Raw genomic sequence first — 24,201 nt, 5'->3', positions numbered from 1 at the left:
ATTGTGTTTAAGGGAAAACTAGCATGTGGCAGAAAGGAATAGAAGCATATGTTGATAGAGGGAGATTAAGTAAATAGGGTGGGAGAAGGGTCATGTGTAGTGGTTGAGCTGAATGGTCTGTTTATGTGCTGTAAATTCTATGTAATGTTGGTTGAGGGAGAAGCATTGCCCAGAATCTTTCTTCAAAATAATGCCACGGGATTGTTTACATCCATAATGGCAGATAGGGCCTGAGCTTAATGTCTCATTTGAAAAATGACACCTTCAACTGTGCAGCTCTTTCTAAATTCCGCATGGAAGTGTCAGCATGGATTCTGATTTAGCATCCAACAATAGGGCTCCCACTTGTCTTGCTTTCAGTAGGTGTTTATCAGAATGGGCGCTTAGTCTCCTTTGTGCTGCTTCTAGTGGCCCAGGTGAAATGGTCTTTGTTTGCATGATTTGTACTTGTACAGTATCCAGGCTATTGTGCAATCAAACTGAATTTTCTGAGCCCTACTGGTGCTCTCATTATTCGGAAATACCACTTCCTTGCCAGTTGTGAGGATAGCATTGGAGTCGTGAAAAATCACCTGGAAAGGTGTCCTGAGAGAGCAATTGAGTGAGGGAGAGATAGAGGGGAATACCACAGGGGGACCCAGAGGGAAAGCAACAGAAACTGGAATGAGGGAGAATTCATGTCAGCCTATGATGTGTACTGTTCTAGAATGTGTTTTGCTCCTGGAGACAGGCAGCTTTAGTATTTCTCTCTGTGAGATAAGACTGAGCTCTTTGAAACTAGATTTAGGGATCAGTGAATTGAAACAGATTTGGTTTTGGTTTCATATTTCTAGCTTGCTGTATATTATAAAAAGTCATAAAATTATAAGGAAAATTTTAGTTGTAAGTTACTTATAGCAATGATATTTTTGTTGAATCAGTCATATTTACATGGTATCTCATTAGGATTGATAGCTGTAGAAACATTGCAGAAGTAATTTTTGATTTAAGTATTACTTATCTTTAATTTTTCCTATTCTTTTATGTTCTTTATTTGTTTTATAACTTATGTTATTCAGCTCACTATAAACCAAAAAGTCAAATATTTTATTTGAGGCTTAGTGATACTGAAACACTCAACAACTCATATAAACGCAATAATTTTTGCAACCAGGTGACATCATCAAATGTGATGTGATTAAGCATCATGTGCTGTCACATGATTGAATGCCATGTGATCAAATGCCTCATGATCAAATCTCCAGGAGTATGTCAACATAGTTAGTAAATCTAGCTGAGAATGTAATCACTGATCTAAAGCTTAAATCCATCTGCCATTCATTAGACCATCTGCTTAATTGGCATAAACCCTTTTTTCTGTTAATCCTCTTTAATTTTCTCACCACTTCTTTCCTGGAGGTGTTAACTCCTTGCTAGAGCACAGCTGCCTAAAGATTTCTTGCCCAAGTTGCCATTCTTCAGTTATGAGGTGTAACAGTATGAGCAAGGCTAACAAACTACTGGGCTCAGATTTGTTCCCACTGTGCAATGTCAGTACACATGCACTTCCAGCAGCCATCATTGGTCAATGATCAGAGGGCTAAATCCTGGCTGATTTTCTTTTGCTAAACCTGGGTTTCTGAAGTCCATTGTAGAACGCTTACCATCAAATCCAACTGAAAACAGCTAACTCAGCGCAGAATGGGCACTTTTGTTGGGGCCATTCTGGTCTAAATGGCTCAACCTCTCTTTGCTTTACCCCTCAGCCCATCCATTTCCAGATCTGTCCAAATGCTGCTTAAAACGCTTATATTTGTCACCTGGACACATAACTTGATATCAGAAAATATCTTCGAACTACAAGGAGCCCTCTCTTCCAATTTATTTGTGCATGGTAAACTTAAAGCAGTGACCACAACATTCCAGTCATCATTAACCCCCAAACATGCCCTTTAATTTATGATGACTTTTGCACCCTATTACCAATCCAATTTTTAATCCCACAAATTAATTTATCAATAATTGCATGAGTCTTTAGTTACACCTCAAAAAAATTCTAGGATCTCTGTGAAGCAGGGCTTATTGCATCTAAACACTCAGTGACTACTCCTTTTGATCTTTATGTCTCCAGATGAACATTGAAATAGTTTCAAGGGTGTTCTTTTCTACAGATGCTAGGCTAACTGATCTTTAATTTTCAAGTTTGTCTTATATCCGTTTTCAATAACAGAGTATTATTTGAGCTTTCTCTTAAAATTGAAATTTGCTTCAAGTTAACATGTTCATAGCATCATCGATAAGTAGGTTAAAAAATTATCTACTGTATGTCTCTGGATTTGAAAATTCACTTACTCCATCGCATACTACTTGTTTTCTTTTCATTTTGAAATAATTAAGATGTGTTCATAATGATTGTGTGTGAAAAATAGCTTGCTACTTCGTACACTCAAAGACGAATCTTATTGTTACACATTGACAGCCCTTTAAAATTCCCAAATCTGAAGGATTTGTGTGAAAAATGAACATAAGAGATAGGAGTGTGAGTAGGCCATATGGCCTCTCACGCCTGCTTTGCTGATCAGTAAGATCATAGCTGATCTTTTCCATTTCCCCTCTACTTTTAATTTCCCTTAGAATCCACAGTTCAATCAATCCTAACCTTAAATATGCTCAATGATATAGAATCCATAGCTCCCTGGGCTAGAGAATTCCAAAAATTCACCATCTTCTGAGTGAAAAAAAAAGGCTGCCAATCAGAGTGTAGCCTTTTCATTTCTCAATGTCCAGGAAGTTAAAAGAAATAAGACTGAGCTAAAGTCGAAAGCAGCTTTCCACAGAAAGGTGAAAGGAACTAATGGATGATAGGAGTATAGGAATTGCTCAACTAAAAATCCATCTGCACTGCTTCTACAATCCTGGTAGTCGTACAAAATAACAATAATTAAGTTGCTGAATAAGCATAACAATCGATATCGATCAATTAATTTAGACTATTCCCAGACATGAGATGAGGAAAACCCCAATACTTTGGGAAAGTCACCTGTTTCTCCCGAATATGTTACACTTACCACATGCTGTGTCTCAAGTTACTCATGAGCTGATAAAGGCTTGAGGAATGACTTGGTCCACAGCCTGCAACTTGAAGCCCCTGGCTTCTGTCTCAATGCACCATTATCCCATGCAATTTCTTTGTGAACTCTTTAGGCAACATAGGCAATTATTGTCTAATTGTGAACATTTTTACAATCTGAATTTGCATTCAAACAAAACTGAATAATTTTTTTCTCTCAGAATGTATGGGGAGGAGGCCTCCTGCTCATTATCCTGGACTGAATTCAAATTTTGGCTCAGAGATGAAGGGTTGGATTTTCACTTTGGGCTTGTCAAATGCGAATCAGGCCATTTCCTGAGTTTGGAAACCTGAGCCCGTCACCTCTGCCCATACTCACCATATTTTTGACTCACATGGGTGAGCAGGGTTTTGGTTTTCGAGTCTCCAGGCTGCTTAGAAGACACGCCTAGATTGACTGGGATATTAACTCCCAACTCTCCAGCATAGTTATTATGCTCCCTAGCCCTGATATCTCACATCTCGACCTGGCCCATGCCCCATCCATGCCCCCCACATTTCCCCATGCCACCCTAAGCCCCTTCAAACCTCCATGCCCCCTCATACACACCCCATGTCCCCATGCATCCTCCATAGCCTCTCATCCAGTATCCACTATGGGGAGACCACAGAATGTCTTTGAAATGGACATTAAAAAAATAAACTCCTAACAATCTACAGAGCTGTCATATTCAAAGACACTTCTTACTGAAAAAACTCTCATTCATAGAAACCACTCAAAGAATATTAATTATCTCAAATGGTCAATCTGTTGTAAAAAGAAACATTTGTCCACTCACCACATCAAAGACAGATAATACTTTAAAAACCCATTAAAATTGCAAATCAAAATGGAAATGTAGCTCCCCCTCATGAGACAAAACTCAGCAAAGCATAATAGCCCCAACATTTTTTTCTCTACTCTTTCATGGGATAAGTGCATCACTGGCAAGGCTAGCATTTGTTGCCCATCCCTAATTGCTCTTGAATAGAGTACTTCAGAGAGCAGTAACCACATTGCTGTGGGTCTGGAGTCACATGTAAGTCAGACTGGGTAAGGACAGTAGATTCCGTTCCATTAGTGAATCAGATGGGTTTTTTCAACAATTGATAATTGTCATGGTCATCATTACTGTGATGATCACTAAATTCCAGATTTATTAATGGAATTTAAATTTCTTGGTGGGTTTGTACCCATGTCCCCAGTGCATTAGTCTAGTGACGGTATGACTATGCCACTGTCTCCCCATAACTATCAAAATAGTCCCTGGGAAATGTAAATTAGAGTCCAGTGAGACTGAAAAACCAGATGACCATTTTTTATAGTTGCTGATGCTGTTTCATTTCCATTTTGAGGGAGATTGCCTGTTAATCAATGGAGTGGAGCAGTTGATTTTATTTTGTACTTTCAACAGCAGGGCCATTTTTTTCAAAGTAAAAAATATCTGGACACTTAAATCTCAAACTGAAACATGCCAAGCAAGTTTCCAAACACATTTTTCTAAAGTACCGTAATGCATATCAACACATACATAATGGTTGTCAATGTGATGGTCAACTTATCTTTGCAGGAGAGAGCCTATGATTAATCACTGCAGTAAAAATACAATTACATTACATACAGCAGCTGATAGTGATATTTGAAGGTATCTAAACATTTAACACTTGCTTGGAAGAATGTTCCAGACTCCTCAGTAGACTTCGCTCAGTGGTCATGAACCCTCAAATCTGGCAAGATTTTTTAGTGCTTCTAAAACCCACACCAACACACAAATGGTGTGGGGAAGGAAATTCCAACTTTCTATCGCCCTCACAATTTTAACCCCAATCTCAGAAGAGGTGTGTGCAGGATTCGCACTCGAGGCCTTCCCAATCTGCGAAAAGGCAACACAAAAATAATGCTGGTTTGGAAAGGCACAGCAAATTGGAATTTGCAGCCAAAAATCCCAAATTGTTTTGCTTTCCCGACCCTATTTCCACCTCTATCGGGAAATGAAAATCTGGCCCGAGGAGTTAACCACTTCACAAGTTATTGTTAAACTCACTAGTGATCGAGATATGCTAATTTTGTGGCCCATCATATAAATACCCTTGCCATTGAGGTAATGAGGTGGCTATTGGACTGGATTAGTGATCACAAGGATATAAGATCCAATCTAACCATAGCAATTGTAAATCTGATCATTTGTGGCTTGTAGCAGAAAAAATATTACTTCTCAATCTGGCAAATAGTCAGCAAAAACCCACTTGATTCACTAATGTCCTTCAGGGAAGGAAACCTGCGAGGCCTACCTATTTGGCCTATTCCTGACTATGTAGTTACCTCAATGCCCTCTGAAGTGATCCAGTTGTCTGAAATGGTCCAGAAACTTAATTCAGTTGCCTACACAATAATGATAGGAAATAAATGCAGCCTTGTCAATGTCATTCACACCTCAAGTATGTTTTTCTTTAAAAAAAACTGTGTTTACTGTATCATTGGCCTTGTGCTTATTTAATTAATATTTGTGTTCTGACAGAGAGGATGTGAAACGACTGCAGACACTACGTCGAGCAGTACGTCAAGAAGTTACAGAGTTGGAGGTTCAGCTTGAGGATCGGTCTCGGCAACTTGGAGAAGGAATGGGAATGGTAATTTTAATATAAGACGAAGCATATTTCCTTCAATTACAAAACTTACCAGCTTGATTTGATTCATATTTGAGCTATTTCCTACTTAGTTTATTGAAAATGAAATGCTTTGCAAACATTCCAGTTTCTTGGAAGTAAATAATACAAAATAAAAGAGTGGGTGAAATCAGAACACGTCAGTCAAATTTAGTATTTGCTTTTTAATCACGTGCTGAGATAGTTAAATAATTATCATCAAAGGAAATTTCAATGATCCAATTAATTGTTCTTTGAAATGTTCTAAAAAAAATACATTTCAGCATTAATTGGAATCTGCAGGTTTAGAGCAGTTATGGAAAAGGATAAAAAACAAACAGATGTGAAAATATTCAGCTGGAGGAGAGCTGATTTCAGTGAGTTGAAAAAGGATCAGGCCCAGGTGGATCTGAACCAAAAATTGGCAGGTAAAAATTGCAGCCATCTTCAAAAAAGTGACCTTTCAGGTACAGACTAGATAGATTCCTATGAGGAGGAAAGGCAGGGCATCCAAAGCTGGTGTTCACTGGATGACAAAAGATATAGGACAGGATTTTCATCTTAGAGGTGGGTAGCGATAATCAAGAAATTTCCCGGCTCGCTGTGCCTGCCTTGAGAGAAAGTGCCTGCAAAAGCAGGATTTTCATTTCACGGGGGAGGGTGCTAACTGGAAATCAGGATACTGCCCACAGACGCAATTCAGGGGCAGCCACAGGGGCAACCGAGCGCCAAGGCGGGCTAGTTAAAAGGCCCATCTTGGTACTCTGGGACTTCGTCCCAGTTGTTTTATATAAAATCAGGGCCCCTAGCCCTCACCCCTCACACCCCCTCATCCTACACACACTTCCCATACCTCATCTATGACAACTCATGACCTTCTACCCATCCTCCCATGGCTTCATGGCCCCACATATGCTCCATCTCAACCTATGCCCCTCCGCCCACCTTCAATGGCCCCTCATACCACCATGCCAACTTGTGCCCCTCCACCCACCCCTAATGACCCCTCTTTCCCTCCATACCAACCTATGGCATTTCCATGTCATTCACCCAGTATATACTCTGTAAAGAACCAATGAACATGGAAATAACAATGGTATGTGTGGAAAAGCTTTAAAAAGCAGTCATTCGTTCATAACTGTCTTTAAAAAATGCTCTTACTACAGCCCTATAAAAGTGTTCATCAGCTAAACCTTTAAAGTATCAATAGCAGAAACTACAAACACTTGACATATTTTTATCTTGTGAAAATAAATATTTAGCAATTGAGAAAATAGATCTAAGAGAAAAAGCTGTAAAGCAAGCAATGTTTTCCCTTGGGTGCACCTGTCTAAACTGACTAATGGATGCCTGGGCTCTCAGCCAAGCCTCATTATGCATAACATAGGTAGGAGTGTTGGTGCACAGTCCTTGTGGAGGTGAAATCCCCTTTTCACACTGAGCATAACCGCCATGGTGTTGTGTGGTTCTACCACCATGATCAATGGGATAAATTCAGAACAGATCTAGCAGCTCAAACCTGGGAATCTATGAGGCGCTATGAACCATCAACAGCCGCAGAATTGTTTTCAATCACAATCTGCAACCTTATGTCCTGGCACATCCCTCATTCTACCATTACCATCAAGCTGGGGGATCTACCCTGGTTCAACGAAGAGTGCAGGAGGACATGCCGGGAGCAGCACCAGGCATATCTAAGAAAAAAATGAGATGTCAACCTGGTGAAGCTAGAACACAAGACTCCTTGCATGCCAAACAGCAGAATCAGCATGCAATATGCAGAGCTCAGTGATCCCACCAGTGGGACAATTCTAATCTGACCAATTACCTCACCGGCAGTCTCCTCTTGATCATCAGCAAGGTGAAGGAAGGTGTCATCAAAAGTGCTATCAAGCGGCATTTACACAGCAATAACCTGCTCACTGATGCTCAGTTTGGGTTCTGCCAGGGTCACTTGGTTCCTGACTTCATTACAGCCAAACATGGACAAAAGACCTTAACCCCAGAGGTGAGATTGAGGGTGGCTGCCCTTGATAGCAAGGCAACATTTGACCAAATGTGGCATCAATGAGCTCCAACAAAACTGAAGTCAATGAGAATCAGGGGGATTCTCTGCTGGTTGGAGTCATACCTAGCACAAAGGAAGATGGTTGTGGTTGTTGGAGGTCAATCATCTCAATCCCAGGACATCACTGCAGGAATTGCTAAGGGAGCTGTCTTAGGTCCAATCATCTTCAATTGCTTCATCAATGACCTTCCTTCCATCATAAGGTCAGAAGTGGGGATGTTTGCTGATGATTGTATAAAGCTCAGCACCATTCGCGACTCCTCAGATATTGAAGCAGTCCACGTCCAGCTGCAGCAAGACCTGAGACTGAATTTTACAGACCCCCGCCAATATATTTGAAGGTGGGCAGCTTGTAAAATAAAGCAGGTTGCCAGCCCATTGCCTTTTCGCTTACCCTGACCTGCCTCACATGTTACAGTGGCAGGGTAAGACATCAAGCAGCCCACCCACCCTAAGGCCTATTGAGGCCCTTAAGTGGCCAATTATCTGCCAATAACTGTAATTTTTTGGTCTGTGGGGGAAAGTATGAGCAAGGCGAGCAGCTTTAGCTCCATGGGCTGCTGTTGGGAAGGAAGGGTGGTACCTCCTTTGAGGGTTTCCTGTGCCCATCTGGGGCACCACCTCCAAGATCATACCCTCCCCTCCTCTATCTCACTCCCTGGGATGTCTAACCCCACCCCAGTCGCCATACCCCCAGCCGGTGAGGTAATTGGTCAGATTAAAATTGTCCCCCTGGTGGGATCACTGCCCAAAATCCCTCAAATCCAGGAGACTTTGTGTGGGATTTTCCAATCCACACTCTAAGGGCAGAATTTTACGGTCCCATTTCGGTGGGGACAGGGCTGTAAGATGTGGCGAGACATTTTAAACCTCATTGACTTCGGCGAGAACGTAAAATCCTGCTGCCATAAAATTTTGCCCTAAGTGTGGTAGAGGGTGGGAAAAGCAGTGTTTTTCCCTCTGGGCGCAATGGCAGGTTTTCGTGCTATATTGTCTGTTTCCTGCCTCATTAATTATGCATCAGCAGGAAACACATTGGATTGTGGGTGGGCAGCCTCTGATTGGCCTGCACCACAATGACCTCAGTGGTTCTTTGCTCCAGGCACCATATTTAAGCCACACCTACGTACAGGCTTCTCAATGTCTACAGCCCAAGACTGCCCCACAGAAGACATGGCTCCCAAAGGGAAGAAGCACTTTGCTCCTAAATTGTGTGACACCTCCCTGGGCCACCTACTGGATGCCATGGAGGACTGCTATGATGTGCACTATCCCGGTCATGGCCAGAGGAGGTGCACCAATCTGGTTTGGGAGGCGGTTGCAGCGGCAGTCAGCTCTAACACCACACAGAAAACGTCAGCGATCCAAAGCAGAAAGAGGATGAATGATCTCATCCATTCCGCCAGGGTAAGTCAACCATCGCAACACTCTCAACTCACACACTCACAAGCCCATCAGGCATTCTGAAGATGACACTACACAGGGATCTCCCACACTGCCAGTTCAAGGGACATCACCAGTCACTCTCGCACCACACATTTTCACATCTCCATCTGGGCTCATATCCTGTGTAGCTCGCATTCACATTCGTGCATGGCTCCACTCACCACCCGCACAAGGCAGGCATCCTTATCCTCTACCTTGGCATGTGTCCTGCTCACAGTCTTCATTTGTCTTTATGCAGGACCAGCTGGTTGGCACACAATAGAAGGGAGAGATCCCAGACCAGAATCACACAGTGCAGAAGGGGCCCTTCGGCCCATCGAGCCTGCACCGACACATGAGCAACACCTGACCTACCTACCTAATCCCATTTACCAGTACTAGGCCCATAGCCTTGAATGTTATGACGTGCCAAGTGCTCATCCAGGTACTTTTTAAAGGATGTGAGGCAACCCACCTCCCCATCCTCCCAGGCAGTGCATTCTAGACCGTCACCACCCTCTGGGTAAAAAAGATTTTCCTCACATGCCCCCTAAACCTCCTGCCCCTCACCTTGAACTTATGTCCCCTCGTGACTGACCTTTCAACTAAGGGGAACAGCTGCTCCCTATCCACCCTGTCCATGTCCCTCATAATCTTGTACACCTCGATCAGGTCGCCCCTCAGTCTTCTCTGCTCCAACAAAAACAACCCAAGTCTATCCAACCTTTCTTCATAACTTAAATGTTTCATCCCAGGCAACATCCTCATGAATCTCCTCTGCACCCCCTCCAGTGCAATCACATCCTTCCTATAATGTGATGACCAGAACTGCACACAGTACTCCAGCTGTGGCCTCACCAAGGTTCTATACAACTCCAACATGACCTCCCTACTTTTGTAATCTATGCCTTGACTGATAAAGGCAAGTGTCCCATATGCCTTTTTCACCACCCCACTAACATGCCTCTCTGCCTCAGAGATCTATGGACACACACGCCAAGGTCCCTTTGTTCCTCAGAACTTCATTGAATACTTCCTTGCAAATTACTCCTTCAAAATTGTACCAGCTCACACTTTTAATGGTTAAATTCCATCTGCCACTTATCTGCCCATTTGACCATCCCATCAATATCTTCCTGAAGCCCAAGACACTTAACCTCACTGTTAACCACCCGGCCAATCTTTGTGTCATCTGCAAACTTACTAATCCTACCCCCCACATAGTCACCCAGGTGTGGAGTGGCTGAAATCAAGGCCCTCGATCCCTACATGGTGCATGCCATCGCGCTGGCTGGACAGCACTGGCCGTGCATCAGCTCATCCTTCAGACAATGATACCGTGAGTCTACTGTCGTGTCTTCAAGTCGCCTGCCATGCACCAGTTAACTCTACTTTCTTTCACAGGCACCTCTGGAAAGTGCCCAATGGCATCAAAAAGCCAGACTCTCATTTCCAGCCCTGAGGATAGCTCGGAACAGGAACCAGAAGATAGCACCATAGAGAAGACCCCGTCAAAAAACGCAACCACACCCTCCACCAGTGCAGAGACACACACTTCGGTGGGATCTAGTTCTAGGGTAGCCTCGGGGTCACAATCAGGTGAGCACAGCACACAATCTGTTCCAAAGCAAGTGGAGGGAGGGACATTCAAGATAGCCGGCACTCGGAAGACTGGTGAAAGCCAGGGTTCTCTTGAATCTGAGTCTGATGACGAGCCTCTGGAGTAGTTGGTGGAGCTGCAGCAAAAGTCAGGGAAATATCAGGAAATATCAGCTGCTTTCCTCAGATTGCAATGTAGGATGGAAGAGCCTGTCCATGTTCAGTCTGAGGTAATAGCACTGGAATGCCAAAGCACTGAGGTCAACACTGATAGGATGGCGGCGACCATGGAGACCTTGGTCCAAGGCATAGGTCCTACACTGCATCAAGATCTTACTTCATCAGTGTAGATATTGGTGGTATCTATCAGTTGCTATGTCAGAGAGGGGCGGGGCAATTCGATCACACGCCATCTGCACCTGCTCCTCAAGGAGTCAGCCAAGGGACTTCGGGCACCCATAGGGGTGGACCAATACCCCTGGCGACATCCACCCAGGTGATTCCAGGAGTGTCTAACTGATCCCAGCCCCTTCTTCCTGTGACCCCCATTGCCTCCAGCTCCACAGGCCAAGGAGGGTGCACCTGCCCCACAGTGGAGACCAAAGCAGACCTAGGTCCTCCAAGCTTCAACCCTCTAGTGGACGTCTGCCAAAGTCATCACAGACAAAGAGCATAGCAGTCAACAGGCTGCCTCCACCTCCACTGAGGATGTTGGGTATGCACCAAGATGTAGCGGTACGGTGAACCACACGTATATAATTTTCATCAATGTAAATATAATTACACTTATTTCACATCTCTTCTTGTTAATGCCTCCTCTTTATGGTGAGCTGTGTTGTTGTTGATCAGTTGTGACACCATGGTCCCTCTCCTCACTTATCATAGATGTCGCTGTCATGGGCCTCTCATCTATGTAGTGTGCTTCCATATCACCAAAGTCTGTGTCCATTCTCAGATCATTCCCGAAATCAGTGATGCCTCATCCTTAATGTTAAGTGTGCTTGTGGAAGGAACCTCATTCACATGCTTTACTGGGTCATGTCATGTTCATTCTTGGCTGTTCAAGATTGAGGCTGAGGTGTTCACACATCTCACCTGCATTATTGAGAGGTGAAGTTGTCGTGCCCATGGAGAGATGTTTGAACGCACAAAGAAGGGTCATTTACCTGGAACTCCATGTATTCACTATCATCTGGCAGGATTTTCAATCTATTAGGCCTTCCTCAGAGCTTGTGTGCACTCTCGTCTGCCTTGCACATTGCCAACTCTTTGGGTGCACAGCACATCTGCTAAGCTCACCAATAATTGTGAGCACCTTCCCACCTCAATGTGTCGGATCTCTGCCCCTTGAAGCCACATTATTGCACTGGTGTTCGACCCTACAACCTTGAGCCTTTCTTACCTTGTTGTTGTCTGTATTGCGGCCACAAGGCTCTCATCACAATGTAGGGATGCAGCACTGTGCCATACCTTCTGCGTACCATACCCTCACCTAAACCCATGCCAAGGTCAGTGATGATAAATCCAAATGATGATGTGTTACGGTCAATGGAGCATTTGAGCATGCTCTGGAAGTTCATATGATAGCTTTAGACAATGTTAAGGGCAGCAATGGGATAGGAGCAAGAATGTATTGAAGCTGAAGTGTGCTCTTCGTTATCAACGAGGCATGACCTTGAGGGCTTCATGGTCTCTTAGCATTTTGGAGCTTGCAAAGGCCAGGGCTGGCCATGAGGGCAGACTGTATCCAAGAGGATGCATTTTAATGATTGGCCAGCAAGCGTGTGAACATTGTGATCCTCAGGTGGTCCACATCCCTGAAAAGGTCAGGATGCAAGCAGGCCTGCATCCCTAACTGAGAGTGCCGGATGTCAATGTGATGGAGAAGAAGGTGACACAGGTGACTAAGTGATGTCAAAATGGATTAAAACCTGTGGAACATCCTTGGCAACCTTGGCCCAAATGTGGCCTATCAGTGTTACCATCAAGGTGTCACAATCAAGGTGACAGAATATGTTGGCCCATTGGTGGAGATGTATCTCCTTGAGGAGCTTTCTCAGACCAAGGCATACAGCTAAGACTCCACTGAGGATTGTACAGCAGCTCCTGCCTCTACTAGGCTGCCGTAGCGACTGGGATGTTGGAGAGATGTTAGAAGAAGCAATAACCTGTGACACCTGATGTCGGGATGCCCTCCTCCAGGTAGCATCTCATTTCAGCAAGGACATATGTTCCCAGGCTTCCTCATCCTTCAGGGTCATAATCAGGACAATGGTTAGATAAAGGTATAAGTACAATTGGAAGTGCATTATTGAAATGTTCATGTGGGCCCATGATGGAGGGCACTTGTCCAGGCGGAAACTCACCACAACTCGTCATCCTCCTCTGGTGGTTATGAGGGCCTCATGTGCACGCCTGCCTCGTCTGGCCTGTACTATGGTCTCTTCCCCTGCAGCTTCAGATTCCTGGACCTCATCGCCCTTATCCCTTTCAGACACCCTTTTTGCAAAGGCCCACAATTACATCCCCTATCCCTGATTGAAGGAGACGTGCAACTCCTCAATGTTGGCATCTGGCAGGTCCTCACCCGTTTCCAGTACCAGGTTGTGCACTGTGCATTGATGAACCGTGAGACCCTTTGAAGAGTGTACTGGAGTGCTCTGCCAGATCTGTCAAAGCAACGGAATTGCATCTTCAAGATACATTGCTCCACAATGTTCAGGTAGTGGCATGAGCATCGTTGTACCTTCTTTCAGCAGAATTTTGGTGTCCGCCGCATGGGCGCCATCAGCTATGTCCTTTGCGGGCACCATTTGTCACTGAGGAGTCAACCCTGGATTCAGTGTGGTGCCTCAAAGATGTCTAGGATCTGCAATCTACTCAAGATGTATGAGTCATGACAGCTTTCTGGGTATCCGGCACAAACCTGCATGATTTGTTTCTTGTGGTCACAGAGCAGCTGCACTTCAAGCAAGTGGATGTCTTTCCTGTTGATGTATTGGAGTGCCTGTTGCCAGGAAGCTCTTACAGCCATGTGAATGTAATTGATGGCACCCTGCACCTGTGGGAATCCGGAAATTGCAACAAAGCCCAGAGCTCTAGCATCCTGGCTTGCTTGATCTCTAGCAAAGTCAACCCAGCTGTGGGCCTTGGCAAAAAGGGTGTCTGTCACCTCCTGTGCGCCAAAGCTTGAGAGATCCCACAGCTCCCTAGTGGAGCTCTGGAATGAGCCACTAGTGTAGAGGTTAAGAGCGGCAGAGACTTTCAGAGTCACTGGCATTGGATGTCCTCCCAGTCCTCGTGTTGTTAACTCCTGGAGAATGTGGCAGATGTAAGCCACCAGATCCCAGGACATGCAGAGGCATCGGCGACACTGATTCTTGCTGATCTAATGAAAAGACATGCGTGTTCTGTACACCCTGGGTCTTGAGAGGCACTTATGGACAACATTCCTGTGAGCCTCATCCTCTGCGCCCGGAGGGGGCCCTGCTACCCCTTGGTCATAAGGGTGGAGTTCCTCCCTTTGGCAAGTCTGACACCACTGTCGCAATCCTCACCGCCTTCCCTCCTGCCTGTATGCGATTATGCAGGCAGCAATACATCCAACCTCTATCTTCCTGAAAGTCTCCTCTCTGCAGCATCAATGAGAAAAAGACGAGTCAGCATGATGGTCCAAAGGTACTATTTCTCGCGATGACTACTGAGTGACTGTGGGTTCAAGGGCTTGGTTCTAGTGTCTGCACCTATTCGCCACTGAATCCTGGCCAGTGCAAGGTACGTTTCAAGGTGCTCCTTCCCCCCTCCCTCCACCTTTATATGACCAACTGCTGTGAGATTGCTTGGCCAGGCCCTGGGATCCACATCCACTGCACTCTAATATTAAATTCTGTGGAATACACATGGGGCAAAATTTTTCTCTCATTGGGCGGGCACGTGCCCGACCCGACCGGCAATGACGTCGGGCGAATGTCCCAATGTTATCGTGCACTCTCGCGCTATTTTGCTCGGTGGGTGTGCACAAGAGTTGGCATCACACCCGCCAATAATTAAGAGGCTTATTAAGGGCCTTAATCAATTAATTAAATCAAATTTTCTGCTGCCCATCCAACTGTTCAGTTGGCGGGCGGGTGAATAGGCCAAGCGTCCTTTGCATTTTGCAAAACGTCATCCACGGGTGGGATGAGGTTTCGACCAGTGATTAAAACAAAATTAAAAACTTTTAAAATTAATTTTTAACATGTCCCTGCTCATGTGACAGTCACATGAGGGGACATGTTTTCCTTATTTTGCCATTCTGTATTTTTCACGTTAAAAATCTTCAGCTCCCTGAGGCAGCTCTGTGCCTTGAGGGAGCTTTCGTTGAGCGCACCCGTGCCCATGCGCTGGCTTCTCTGCTCGCCCCCCTCCCCCTGCCATCCAGGCAGTGCTGAGCGTTTCAGCACGTGATTCACCCTGGCTGGCTGTTCAATCACGGTTGGAGTCTGATCATGAGCGGCGGAACATTGCGCAACTACTCCAGGCCCACCCACTGCACCCACCCGACATGGGGAAAATCCTCCCCATGAGATCTAACTTTCATTGAGGAACTGAGACTATTTGAGGTGGGGCTGAGATTTCTCACCTGTTAACCTGCCAGTGCCAAGACTCTGAGCTCCTGCTTTTAAGATGCAGATGCTCTTGACCTCATTATCGCTCTGGACAATTGGCACAGTTGGAACAAGGGGTTAATACAAAGAGATCAATTAGTGTCACAATTCAGGATTAGTCTTGCATGAATAATCTTCATTGCTTCACTCTTTTGATTCCCTGCATTGTCATTGAAAGGTTCCTAACATGTCTCAGCTGTGCATCCCTCCTAATTTGGGAGTAGAAATTTAAATTGGGTGCCCCTTTAATTGGCCCCCAAGTGTAGTGCACCACTCCTCCAAAGGGCTTTCAGAGCCCTCACCAGCAGACTTTTTCCTCAGTTTAATTTTGTGCTGCGCTATCACTTCAGGTTGTAAGCTGGTGGTGCTGAGGTCTCACTACCAGCCTGGACCCTCCCTGTGTGACTGTGGAAATCTTTCCCATCATCCTGAAATAGCATCATTTTCAGATTTCCCTCCCTCCAAATATCCTCAAGCCTCCCCATCCAATGCTTGATCCCATTGTGATTGTTGTGGATATCTCTATGTAACTCCCTGAATCATTTGAGGTGGGTGTGGCTATGCCCCATTTGGTCCTTACCCATCCCTATCTTGAGGCCTATTGCACAGTGAAATATAGGCCAGTATATTGCTGTTGGAGTGCAGGGGCGGGCCCGACATGCCGACGCGAAAAACGACATTGGGCATGCATCCCGATGTCATCGCGTGTCATTTTGATACTTGGACCGCCGGGCATGCGACAGAGGCGGTTGCACGCCCACCTAAAAAGGCCATTAAAAAGCAATTAAAGTAGTTAACCGCGCTGCCTGTCCAACCATAAGGTTGGTGGGCAAGCGAAGAGCCCAAGCAGCCCTCACGTTTTTCAGGAAACGTCATTCACGGGTGGGATGAGGTTTCCTGAAGGTTTCATAAAATAATTAATTAAATTTTGCAAAATTGACAAACATGTCCCAGCTCATGTGACACCGTCACATGATGGGAAATGTTTAAATAATTTTTAACTTCCTTTATTCAAAAGTTTTATTATGAACTTAATCTTCCTGAGGCAGCTCCGTGCACAGGTAGCACTGAGCACCATGGAACGTGTATTATGCTGGGCGGGCCTTAATTGGCCCGCCCACATAAAATGGTGGCGCGCAGTCAATCGCAGGCAGCAATTGGCTCCGCGCCTGCCCCCATCAAGCCTGCCTGACATGGGTAAGATTCAGCCCATAGAGACTCCCCCATGAGACACTATCTTTATCCCATATATAACCAGCAGAGGCCTATCCTGACAGTGACTGTGCCATCTGCAGCCGGGCCATGTCAGGCAGCCCAGTATTAAGTCAGAAACTACCCGGACTGAAGCATCTGATTTAATGACTATGCTCTGCACACAACATGCTGGGCATTACTGTCCCTGGGCTGACATGCCCTCCCCTCCCTGGATGGGACAAGGACAGTCATTGCAAGATCAGCAATGTAAATTGAAGTGCTTCTTCACTCTGCCATCCTCCATTGTTGCCCAAACTCACTTATGACCCTCTCGAAGATTCCCTTCCCCATTTTGGCCTGGAGGACACTTCAAACCTGCAATCCCCTAGACATGTCTGTGAGTGTAACCTTCGCCACTCTTACCCCCTGCTCCTCCAAGTGGAGCCTTTGCCTTGACTCTGTCCACTCCACCCTCCCCCAGTTGGGCCCTTGCCCTGCAGCACATTACAAGCCACCCTTGCCTTACTGATGGTCTGGTAGGTAGGGTCTTGTGTATGAAAACCTCCTGAAAGCAAAGTGGTGCTGCCTATGAAGCCTGGTGCTGAGCCCGAGTTACCACAAGTGCTGCGCGATGCAAGGGCGGTGAACAAATCTCAAAGTCATGAGCGAAGTGCAGGTCATCAGTTGAATGTTGCTTATATCCGGTTGTAAAACACATCGGTCTAATTAGATGCCGAAGAGCCCTTTTAATCTAGCATGGGGGTGAGGGGGATGGGGGTGATTCTGGTGAGCAGCCGTTATAATGAGTATGCATGATACACAAATGTATTAAAATTACCTTCCTGACATCATGCAGCAGGAAACGCATGCTGCCATTGACGTCAGGAGCTGATGATCTCAACCTGTTTTCTCACAGACCTAAAACAGATTTTTCCACTCACGTGATATTTTCCAATTCCGCCTGCCATGGCGCCCACCATGGAAGGGAGAGAAAAATCCTGGCCTTCATCTTTCCCTCTTTGGGACTGCTTGTAGTCCCAGCAGTGGCCATACAGTGGCCATAACTCTCTTTTGACGCTGCTGGGAATACACAGCTGCCGGCCAATCAGAATGGCCAGCAGCTCTCTCAGGCAGGACTTCCTCCCTGATAGCGGAAATCCCACTCTGACCCAATTAAGGTAACTTCCAGCATAAGTCAGGCAGCTGGATTTCTGTTTGGCGAGTTGCCAGACGACTTTTAGGTCAAGGGGGTATTGTGGGGGTGTTGGTGGGGGGGGTGGGGTGGTGTGGGTAGTGGGTAATCTGTCCACCGTAAATGTCCAACCCCTGGATAACTTTCACACTTGGACTGCTAAGTGGCAAGTAACATTCGCGTCACATGAGTGCCAGACAATGACCATCTCCAACCATAGATCATCTAACCGTCTTCTCTTGACATTTGATTACCATCACTGAATCACTATCAACATCCTGGGAGTTACCATTGACCAGAAACTGGACTGGACCAGCCATATAAATACTGTAGCCACAAAAGCCGGTCAGAGACTGGGAATTCTGAGTTGAGTAACTTACCTCCTGACTCCTCAAAGCCTGTCCACCATCTATAAGGCACAAGTTAGGATTGTGATGGGATACTCTCCACTTACCTGGATAAAGGCAGCTCCAACAACATTCAAGAAGCTTGACACCATCCAGGACAAAGCATCCCACTTGATTGTCATCCCAATAACTACCTTAAACATTCACTCCTTCCACCACTATGCAGCAGTGTGTCCTACATACAAGATGCGATGCAACAACTCACCAATGCTCCTTTGACAGCACCAGCGCAAATTCCCCTTTAAGCCCCACACCATTGAGACTTGGAACTATATCGCCATTCCTTCATTGTAATTGGGCCAAAATCATGGAACTCCCTTCCGAACAACACCTGTACCACATAGACTGCAGCAGTTGAAGGCGGCAGCTCATCACTACCTTCTCAAGGGCAGTCATGGATGGGCAAGATATGTTGGCCTTTCCAGTCATGCTCTCATTTTGTGAAAGGACTTAATGAAAAACACGGGGCCAGATTGTCATTTTATCTTCTTTTCACGCCATATCATCCCAAACCCGTTGCATTAATTATATGCTCCCAGGGAGCATGCCGTTTCCAGGGCGGTGGAAATGCAGCACACCGTCACCTCTCTCCTTCATCACGTCAGGTGCCATATTTAAAGTCTAGCCATGGTGCACACATCTCAGTGCTTCCAGGCCAGCTGCAGGGAAGATGTGCACGAAAGGCAAAAAGACTGCAGCCCCCAAGTTTAGGGATGCGACACTGGAATGCCTTTTGGACAATGTGGAGGACCACCGCAATGGTCTCTAGCCCCTGCTCTGGCTGCAGGATGGGCAGTGGCGTGACCAACCAGGCTTCGGAGACAGTAGCAGTGGTGGTCAGTGCCACGCCCTTCAAAAGAGGACAGCCACCCAGTGCTGCAAGAGGATGAATGATCTCCTCCGTTCTGCCAGGGTAAGTCACTTTTTTCATCACACTCAACTACACACTCACAAACCCATCACATATCCACAGGGATCTCCCTCACTGCCAGTTCAAGGGACGTCACCATCGCTCTCTCACACACACCTTCATTGTCCTCATCCCGTCCATAGGGCCACTCATCACCCATATATGCCAGGTATACTTGTCATCTGGTCTGGCAGGCTTCCTGCTTACACTGTTTCCATCTCTGTTCATGCAGGACAAGCTGGCACACAATAAGAGACACAGACTGGTGGAGGAATGCCTGAAATCAAGGTCCTCATGGACATTACAAACAAAGCCATCCAGCTGGCCAGTGATGATCTAGATTGGTCCTGTGCTGCCGGTGAGGTCAGCAGTGCTCTACCAAGTGAGGATCCAGCAGTGCAACATCCCTCAAACAATCATGCCATTAGTGATGTGTCCTGTTTCACAGGCCAATGCCATGTACTAATTAACTCCCCTTGATTCCACGGGCATATCTGGGAAACAGCTGATGGAGTCCATGAACCAGGGCTTCCAACAAGCCCTCAAAGAAACCTCTGAAGAGGAATCTGGTGGCACTCTCTTTGAAGTCCCGTCACAGGGCTCAACTATACCCCCCGCCAGCGCAGAGACACACACCTCATTGGGACCTAGCTTTAGAATAGCCTCAGGATCAAAATCTGGTGAGCACATTGCACAGTCTGATCCACAGCAGGTGGTGACAGGGACTTCCCTGGTGTCCGGGACTCAGAGGATTGCTGGAGGCCAGAAATTTGCTGAGTCCGAGTCAGATGACGAGCCTCTGGACTCGGCCATGTTAGAGATGCTGGAGCTGTAAAGGCAAATCAGGAAAATCAGGAAGGGATGTCTGCTGCATTATTCAGATTGCAAGGCACGATGGAGAGTCCATCCATCCTCAGGCTGAGGTGATAACGCCGGCATGCCAACCGAGGTCAATACTGGTAGGAAGGCAGCCACCATGGAGACCTTGGTCCAGGACATCGGTCCTCCTCTGCTGCGCGGGCTCAACCTCATCACTGATACCATAGTTGGCCTTCAACAGTGTGTCTCGAGATGCGTGCAGGGCAGCCTGATCTCACCCCAGCCTCCCATTCTCCTCAAGGAGTCAGCCAGCGGCCATTGGGCACCCAAAGGGAGGAAGGTCAGCAGGTGTAACCCCCAGGGCTATCCATCCAGGTAACTCCAGGAATGTCTGGCCCATATGAATCCCCTCTTCCTGTATCCTCAGCAACTCCAGATCCACAGGCCGAGGAGGGTGCTACTATCCCAAAAGCGGGCTGAGGCCCTCCAGAGGGCACCCACCATGGTCTTCACAGGCAGGACATACCAGTCAGGAGGCTGCCTCCAGCTCTACTGTGGTGGACAGGGAGCAACAAGACATAGTGGCAGGATTAGGAAAGCTAAGAAGATATAGGGCGGAATTTTATGGTGGCGAGATTCTACGATCCCATCAAAGACTTTTGAATGGCTTGCTGCATTTTACAGCCCTGACCCCGCCATGACGGGGCCATGAAATTCTGCCTGTAACTCTTATAGAGTCAAAACAATTAAACTAAATTAACAAAATTGGGATAAATCAGGCACAGCCCCTAATTCAGGTCAGCTGCAGAACCAAGAACAAAGTTTAAAGGAAACTTACAAACTTTAAATTAAAATGTGATTAAAGGGGTCTACAAAACACCCCAGTCCCTGCGGTGCCCACCAGGCACGGAAGGCATGGAGAGTGCCAGCAGACACCGCGTGCTCCATCTCCAGCGACATCTGGCCGCGAATGTAGCCGCGCAAGAGGGACAAACAATCGGGCGGGACTCCCCCGTCGATCGCCCGCTGCCTGGACCTGTTAATAGCCAACTTAGCCAGGCCCAGGAGCAGGTTCACAAGGAGGTCCTCCTCCTTTCCGACCCCCTTCCGCACCGGGTGAAATTCCGCCTGTAACTCTTTCGAGTACAAACACGTTTCCATCTGTTTCAGATGAGGTTACATTGTTTCATAGTTTGCCATGGTGAGATTTGAACTCTTGATCTTGGGGTTACAAACCCAGTACCATAACCACTTGGCTATTTAGGCCAAGCCTAAGATGTAACTCTTTCGAGTATAAACCCGTTTCCATCTGTTTCAGATGAAGTTACATTGTTTCATAGTGAGATTTGAACTCTTGATCTTGGGGTTACAAACCCAGTACCATAACCACTTGGCTATTTAGGCCAAACACAAACACATTTCCATCTGTTCCTATTCAGATGAAGTTACATTGTTTCATAGTTTGCCAGTGTGAGATTTGAACTCTTGATCTTGGGGTTACAAGCCCAGTACCATAACCACTTGGCTATTTAGACCAAGCTAAAAGTTGCTGTAACTCTTTCGAGTACAAACACATTTCCATCTGTTTATACAGATGAGGTTACTTTGTTTCATAGTTTGCCATTGCGAGATTTGAACTCTTGATCTTGGGGTTACAAACCCAGTACCATAACCACTTGGCTATTTAGGCCAAGCTCCAAGAAGATGTAACTCTTTCAAGTACAAACCAGTTTCCATCTGTTTCAGATGTAGTTTCATAGTTTGCCATTGTGAGATTTGAACTCTTGATCTTGGGGTTCCAAACCCAGTACCATAACCACTTGGCTATTTAGGCCAAGCCAAATTCCACTTGTAACTCTTTTGAGTACAAACATGTTTCCATCTGTCATTTCAGATGAAGTTACATTGTTTCATAGTTTGCCATTGTGAGATTTGAACTCTTGATCTTGGGGTTAGAAACCCGGTACCATAACCACTTGGCTATTTAGGCCAAGCAACACATTTCCATCTGTTCCTATTCAGATAAAGTTACATTGTTTCATAGTTCGCCATTGTGAGATTTGAACTCTTGATCTTGGGGTTACAAGCCCAGTACCATAACCACTTGGCTATTTAGGCCAAGCCAAAATGAGGTTCCTTTCACTGTGGAGCCAGTTGGAGGTTTGTAACTCTTTTGAGTACAAACCTGTTTCCATCTGTTTCAGATGAAGTTATATTGTTTCATAGTTTGCCATTGTGAGATTTGAACTCTTGATCTTGGGGTTACAAACCCAGTACCATAACCACTTGGCTATTTAGAGCTGTATTACATTGTTTCATAGTTTGCCATTGTGAGATGTGAACTCTTGATCTTACAAACCCAGTACCATAACCACTTGGCTATTTAGGCCAAGCCCTTACGTTTCCATCTGTTGCTATTCAGATGAAGTTACATTGTTTCATAGTTTGCCAGTGTGAGATTTGAACTCTTGATCTTGGGGTTACAAACCCAGTACCATAACCACTTGGCTATTTAGACCAAGCTCCAAGAAGATGTAACTCTTTCAAGTACAAACCCGTTTCCATCTGTTCCTATTCAGATGAAGTTACATTGTTTCATAGTTTGCCATTCTGAGATTTGAACTCTTGATCTTGGGGTTACAAACCCAGTACCATAACCACTTAGCTATTTAAGCCAAGCCAAATTCCACTTGTAACTCTTTCAAGTACAAACACATTTCCATCTGTTCTTATTCAGATGAAGTTACATCGTTTCATAGTTTTTGCCATTGTGAGATTTGAACTCTTGATCTTGGGGTTACAAACCCAGTACCATAACCACTTGGCTATTTAGGCCAAGCCCTTTAAACAAGTCATGTAATTCAGCCTCAGTTTCATTTTGCCCTGGAGCAGAACACAGACCTGATGTAACTCTTTCAAGTACAAACCCGTTTCCATCTGTTTCAGATGAAGTTACATTGTTTCATAGTTTGCCATTGTGTGATTTGAACTCTTGATCTTGGGGTTACCAACCCAGTACCATAACCACTTGGCTATTTAGGCCAAGCAAAGTGACTCTTTTGAGTACAAACCCATTTCCATCTGTTTCAGATGAAGTTACATTGTTTCATAGTTTGCCAGTGTGAGATTTAAACTCTTGATCTTGGGGTTACAAACCCAGTACCATAACCACTTGGCTATTTAGACCAAGCCCCAAGAAGATGTAACTCTTTCAAGTACAAACCCGTTTCCATCTGTTCCTATTCAGATGAAGTTACATTGTTTCATAGTTTGCCATTATGAGATTTGAACTCTTGATCTTGGGGTTACAAACCCAGTACCATAACCACTTAGCTATTTAAGCCAAGCCAAATTCCACTTGTAACTCTTTCGAGTACAAACCCGTTTCCATCTGTTTCAGATGAAGTTACATTGTTTCATAGTTTGCCATTGTGTGATTTGAACTCTTGATCTTGGGGTTACCAACCCAGTACCATAACCACTTGGCTATTTAGGCCAAGCCAAATTCCACTTGTAACTCTTTCGAGTACAAACCCGTTTCCATCTGTTTCAGATGAAGTTACATTGTTTCATAGTTTGCCATTGTGAGATTTGAACTCTTGATTTTGGGGTTACAAACCCAGTACCATAACCACTTGGCTATTTAGGCCAAGGCAACAAACCCGTTTCCATCTGTTCCTATTCAGATGAAGTTACATTGTTTCATAGTTTGCCATTGTGAGATTTGAACTCTTGATCTTGGGGTTCCAAACCCAGTACCATAACCACTTGGCTATTTAGGCCAAGCCAAATTCCACTTGTAACTCTTTTGAGTATAAACCCGTTTCCATCTGTTTCAGATGAAGTTACATTGTTTTGCCATTGTGAGATTTGAACTCTTGATCTTGGGGTTACAAACCCAGTACCATAACCACTTGGCTATTTAGGCCAAGCTGAACCAATTTCCATCTGTTTCAGATGAAGTTACATTGTTTCATAGTTTGCTATTGTGAGATTTGAACTCTTGATTTTGGGGTTACAAACCCAGTACCATAACCACTTGGCTATTTAGGCCAAGCCAAATTCCACTTGTAGTTGCACAGCCTGACCACGGGTGTTAATCACTTTTACATACTGTTCATTATTGTCAATAAACTCCCAAGAATGCCTCCCTGCCTATGGCTCCTTGTTCTGATGAGCAATGTTCCCGTCACTCAGATGTGAAACC

At 45.4% G+C, this 24,201-nt stretch overlaps 1 protein-coding gene across 12 annotated transcripts in view; it reads left to right on the top strand.

Annotated features, from left to right (window-relative positions):
• LOC121279192 (protein ITPRID1-like) overlaps nucleotides 1-24,201 on the top strand; it is a 301,605-nt gene that overhangs the window by 208,614 nt on the left and 68,790 nt on the right. For all 12 annotated transcript variants that reach the window (XM_041190206.1, XM_041190202.1, XM_041190209.1 and 9 more), the window contains one exon: nucleotides 5,608-5,719. In XM_041190206.1, coding sequence (XP_041046140.1) covers nucleotides 5,608-5,719 — 112 coding nt within the window. The remainder of the gene's footprint in view (nucleotides 1-5,607; nucleotides 5,720-24,201) is intronic.

Source organism: Carcharodon carcharias, chromosome 6, assembly GCF_017639515.1.
Source record: "Carcharodon carcharias isolate sCarCar2 chromosome 6, sCarCar2.pri, whole genome shotgun sequence".
Lineage (NCBI taxonomy): Eukaryota > Metazoa > Chordata > Chondrichthyes > Lamniformes > Lamnidae > Carcharodon > Carcharodon carcharias.
This window is presented reverse-complemented; position numbering and strand designations above follow the sequence as displayed.